This window comes from Erinaceus europaeus, chromosome 12 (assembly GCF_950295315.1).
Source record: "Erinaceus europaeus chromosome 12, mEriEur2.1, whole genome shotgun sequence".
NCBI lineage: Eukaryota > Metazoa > Chordata > Mammalia > Eulipotyphla > Erinaceidae > Erinaceus > Erinaceus europaeus.
The window spans coordinates 100732390-100738119 of record NC_080173.1 but is presented as its reverse complement, the minus strand read 5'-3'; the positions used below and the strand labels follow the sequence as shown (position 1 = coordinate 100738119).

The following is a 5730-nucleotide window of genomic DNA, read 5'->3' as shown; positions in this document are numbered from 1 at the left end:
GAGCAGCTCTGATCACAGAGCTGTTGGGCCGCAGCCAGGCTATTCTCAGTGCTTTGTGTGTCTCATGGTCAGTCTTTGTGGACAAGGTCAGTTGAGGGGGGCGGGGGGCACCTGCTTAAGTGCACATAGGACCTGCCCAAGGATCCCGGTTTGAGCCCCGGGCTCCCCACCTGCAAGGGGGGCGCTTCACGAGCAGTGAAGCAGGTCTGCAGGTGCCTCTCTCTTTTCCTCTCCATCTTCCCTTCCCCTCTCAATTTCTCTCTGTCCTATATAAAAAAATGGGATAAAATGGCCTCCAGGAGCAGTGGATTCGTTGTGTTGGCACCAAGCCCAGCGATAACCCTGCGGTGTGTGTGGGGGGGCTAGGTGGGGGGGCTATGTTGGGGGGCTTGGGGCAGGCTGGTGCAGACGGGGACCTGGGTACTACCGGGCAGTGCGGTTACTGCCCTGCCACTGTCTTAGGAGTGGACGCTTGTGAAGACAGGTTCTGGCATCGTGGCGTTTGAACTGCGCCAAGGCCAGGGCTCAGCTGATGCCCTAACGAGTCAGTTCTCTGGCTCTGTGTATGTCTGTGGACGCCATAGTGTTAAGTGCACTTTGTCCAGACATGGGCAAGATTCTGAGTGTCTGTGCAAGGGAGGTGCTTCTGGAGGACAGGCATGCATCCACTGTGCACGTCACACGAGTGCCAGGGAGGAGGAGGAGGAGGAGGAGGAGCAGGAGATGATGAAATGTGGCATTTCTCTGCTGAACATCTGTGGAGGCCACGGAAGAGATGGTGGCTGTCCTTGAGACCCTCCCAGGCAGCCAGGAGCCCCATGGTTGGTGCTGTGTCCAGAGGCGAACACGCCACCCACCACTCAAGAAGCTCGGAACTGCACCTCCCGACTGCCAGGGGGCAGAGCTCTAGGCTCCCAGCAGGAGCTGCTGGTACCCCGGGATCGCCGAGTGATAAGCTTGCTGTAATGAAGCTCAAAGGAAGTGCGATGGCAAAGCCCTGCCCTTCACGCTTCCTGCCAGGTGGCCCAGCTCTGCTGCTGCCAGCTGAGAAACAGTGTTTGCCCAGAACTGATGGAGCTCCCGGCCACAGGGCCGCTTCAGGTGTCTGTGAGTTGGTCAGACAGAGACACGGATGTCCCGGGTCCCTTTGACATTTTCAGTTTGATTGTGATAGGGGCGCTGTTGACTTTGCTTGGTACAGTGACTTCGGCTGCCTGATGATCTCATGCTACACGCACACGCAAAGGCAGGCACACGCACACACATGCACGCACTTGCACACACACACACACACACACACACACACACACACACACTTCCACAGGCGCTGGAGAAGAGGCATTGGGAAACTGACTGGGGGAGTCGGGTGGTGACACAGCGGGTTAAGCGCAGGTGGCGCAAAGCACAAGGACCGAAGTAAGGGAAACTGACTGGGATGATAGAAGCAGTCTGTATTATAGACTGGGTTGTGCCTGGTCACTTGTCCAGACTCTTTGGATGGTAGATTTAAACTCTGTGTATTTCACTGTGTATTTTAAAAAATTTTTAAAGTATTTTTATATTTATTTATTTACTTATTCCCTTTTGTTGCCCTTGTTGTTTTATTGTTGTAGTTATTATTGTTGCTATTGATGTCGTCGTTGTTGGATAGGACAGAGAGAAATGGAGAGAGGAGGGGAAGACAGAGAGGGGGAGAGAAAGACAGACACCTGCAGACCTGCTTCACCGCCTGTGAAGCGACTCCCCTGCAGGTGGGGAGCCGGGGGCTCAAACCGGGATCCTTACGCCGGTCCTTGCGCTTTGTGCCACGTGCGCTTAACCTGCCACCGACAGACTGTGTATTTTATGTCACTGTGTATTTTATGTCACCTCAGGGAAACTGTGGACTCTCGTGAATGACAGCCAGGCTGGAGCAGGTGGAGGTGTTTAGATGCCATGTGCCCCTTACTTGGAAAAGTATCAAAAATAAGTTGGCTTAAAAAAAAAAACTAACAAGAGTTAGCTTGGGGGGGGGTAGACAACATAATGGTCCTGCAAAGAGACTCTCCTGCCTGAGGCTCCAAACTCTCAGGTTCAATCCCCTGCACCACCGTAAGCCAGAGCTGAGCAGGTCTCCGGTAAAAAACAATGAATAAAAATACAAAAAAGGAACTAACACAAATAAATCAGCTCGGTGAGTAGCCAGATGTGAAAGGAAAGAAGGAAGCCTCTGCTTATGCTCTGGGGCCGTTCCTCTCCAAAAGGCTTTTCTGTCTCAGACCTTCCTTCCATAACTGCAATGTCGTTCTTCCTTCCACTCTCCCGTGCGTGAGGGGGACTTCTCTGGAGGCAGACTTCAAGGCCTCTCTGTGGACAGGGCTGTGGCAGCCCTGTAGCACTGCTGAGTTGTCGAGACAAAGAGACCTCCTGTTTTATCTTTTTTTTAAAAAAATTTTTATTATCTTTATTTATTGGATAGAGGCAGCCAGAAATTGAGAGGGAGAGGGGCGATAGAGGAGAGAGGCAGAGACACCTGCAGCCCTGTTTCACCACTTGTGAAGCTTTCCCCATGCAGATGGGGACCAGGGGCTCGAACCTGGGTCCTTGTGCACAGTAACATTTGCGCCACAACGCCCGGCCCTGAGACTCTTCACACGTCGGGGCTGCGATGGTGGGAAGTCTGCAAACCTCGGAGCAGGCTGGTCTTATGTTGCAGCTAGTCCTTGCTGAATGAAGTGACATTATCAGCATAACCTTTTTTTTTTTAAGTTATCTTTATTTATTTGCTAGAAACAGCCAGAAGTCGGGGGGGGGGGGAGGGGAGGCAGAGAAGGAGAGAGACGCCTGCAGCCCTGCTTCACCACTTATGAAGATTTCCCTCTGCAGGGAGGGACCAGGGGCTCAAACCCGAGACCTTGAGCACGGTAACGTGCGTTCAACCAGGTGCGCCACCACCCAGCCCTTATTATCATTTTAATCACTCTTATCTGAGCGTTTTACCAAAGAAGGTCTGTGCTCACTGCTCTTTGCATGTCCTCTCACATGGACTATTCTGAGAACACTACGGTCATCTCTATCTTATTGATAAGAGGCAGAGCTCACGGAGTTTAAGTCACCTGACTCAGTCACTTAGCTACTCAGTGACGTCCTACTGGTCTTGCACTAGGCACTTTCTCGATTTGACTTACAGAGCAGTCTGGCCAGAGAGATAGCCCACTGGCTAAAGCTTATGCCTTGCTGTGAACGTAGCCCAGGCTTGAACCCAGGACCCACATAGGAGTCCCGTGTCAGCATTGGGGGGCGGGGGGGGGGCTGCTGCTATGGTCTCTGCCTGACCGGAAAAGTGGCCCCAGAGCAGAGAGGTCACACATGTGAAGCCCTGGGCCTCCCCACACATCTGCACAGTGGTCTTTGCTGTTTCTAGGCAGGTGGGACTAACTTCTTTTCCCTGACGAGAGCTGATGCCCGGAGAAGGCACCGCGTGAGACTGCAGGGCCGTAGTCGGGGGCAGGCGCAGTTAGAGCCTGGCTCTCCAGTGTCCGTGCCCCGTGCTGTCTTGTGCTGTCTTCAGAGCCAGAGAGCAGCAGATGGAGGGCATTGTGCAGAGGGTCCAGGGGGGCTCCAGGGGCAGGACTGCGGGTGAGGATGCCGGACTGGCAGGTTAGGAGCAGAAAGGCCAGGCAGTGGCACTAGCTTTGCATCCCCATGGCCATGGAGCTTTGGACCCGATACTTGGTTAAAAAAAAAAAAAAAGATTCAGAGTTGAATAGTGGTGCACCCGGATTAATAATGCATGTTTTACCAGGAACAGGGACCCAGGTTCAAGCCCCCAGACCTCACCTGCAGGGGGAAGCTTTGCGAGTTATATGGCAGTGCTGTAGTCTTTCTCTCCATCTCCCCACCCCCTCTCAGTTCCTCTCCTGTCCTGTCAAATAAAGGAAAAAGGTTACCGCCAGGAGCAGTGGATTCTCAGTGCAGGCACCAAGCCCCAGCAAGAACCCTGGTGGCAATAAAAATAAAAAACTAAACGAAAAGGGAGGGTAGATCATCTTAGGGGTGGCTCCTTCTGGCAGGGAAGGGGTGGTTGAGGACGCCCAGCCTGTGTGCTGGGCACATTCGAGGGTGCCACAGTTGTCTGGACTTGACCTCAGGAGCCGTTGGAGCACTGGGCTGGAGATGCCAGAGCAGAGGTGATGTTAGCCGAGCCCCATGTGGAGGATGCTGGGGCCTGGAGGTTGCTGGGGCCTGGAGGTTTCCGAGGCTTTGAGCATGGGGCTGGGAGAGCGAGTATACTCGCCCATGGGCCTGGGAGAGGGAGTCTACTCACCCATGGGGCTGGGAGAGGGAGTACACTCGCCCATGGGGCTGGGAGAGGGAGTACACTTGCCCATGGGGCTAGGAGAGGGAGTACACTCGCCCATGGGGCTGGGAGAGGGAGTACACTCGCCCATGGGGCTGGGAGAGGGAGTACACTCGCCCATGGGGCTGGGAGAGGGAGTACACTGGAGCTTGGGGAGAGAAGCTGAGTGTTCTGTGGTTCTGTCTACACTGCCCCCCTGACTGGCTGTTTCTCACTCTTGCAGGTGCCTGCGTGAAGTGCAGCACTGGAGTGTTTGGGGCTGGCCAGGCCTGTCAGGCCATGGGGAGCCTTTACCACGACGCCTGCTTCACCTGTACGGCCTGCAGTAAGTGTGTGTGTGGGGTAGGCGGGGGGGGGGGGGGGGGGGGAGGTGCACTTGGCCCAGGGGCCTCCTTGGTCCCGGGAAAGGCTGGAAGGTGCCTGCAAACTGCTCCCTGAACTGGTGACAGTCCCAGGGCGGATTCTGGCCTGTGCAGGAGATTGTCAGTGAGACCCAGCGGCAGCTTGTGCTTGTTTGACGGCCTATATCAAAGGCAGATCTTGGAGAAACGTCAAGGAGCTAGCAGCTGTCCATCACAAGGTGATCTCATAGGGCAGGGAGACAGCACAGTGGTTCTGCAGAAAGAATTTCCTGCCTGAAGCTCCAGAATCCCAAGTTCAATCCCCAGCAGCATCAGAAGCCAGAGCTGAGCAGGGCTCTGGTCTCTTTCCATCTTTCTTGCTTTCATTAACATAAAATACATTAAAAAAAAAAAACTCTTCTCCCAGGCTGCAAGGAATCTTTTTGTTTGGGTGGTGGTTTCTTTGGCTGTGCAGAGCTTCTCAATCTGATGTGGCCCCATGGGTTTACTTTCTTTTTGCCTGCCTTGCGGTGGGACCTGTATCGTCGAAGATGCCGATACAATTTAGATGGGAGAGTCCCGCCAGCTTCTTCCTCTACGTGTCTGATAGTTTCTGCTCTAAGACCTGAGTCCTTGGTCTACTTGGAATTCTCTTTCGTGTTGGGAGAAATGTAGTCGTGCAGTTTGGCTCTTCTCAAGTCCCCACACTTTTATGGAGCTCTGGTGTGGGACTGTATGGAATGATGCTCCTGTTAGCTCACAGTCTTGAACATCATTATCGAATCACTAATTCAAAAATGGCTGCAGGCAGCAGTGGGCTTATCATGCAGGCACTGAACCACAGGGATAAGCCGTGGGGCAACAAAGAGGAGGTAAAACGGCAGAGTCACACAGCGTCAGAGGGAGGGTCTTAGCATCTGGCCGGCTAAACATTGTAAACATTGGGCAGCCATCAGAACCACAGGTGAGCATGCCACAGGCCTAGCCCTGGTCCATAGCCCCAACTCCCAGCCTCAGCCCACAGCCCACAGCCCCACCCATAGTCATTGC

At 53.9% G+C, this 5730-nt stretch overlaps 1 protein-coding gene across 1 annotated transcript in view; it reads left to right on the top strand.

Moving 5' to 3' along the window:
• LIMD1 (LIM domain containing 1) overlaps positions 1–5730 on the top strand; it is a 46551-nt gene that overhangs the window by 5368 nt on the left and 35453 nt on the right. Inside the window, exon 2 of the mRNA XM_060204916.1 lies at positions 4472–4664. Coding sequence (XP_060060899.1) covers positions 4472–4664 — 193 coding nt within the window. The remainder of the gene's footprint in view (positions 1–4471; positions 4665–5730) is intronic.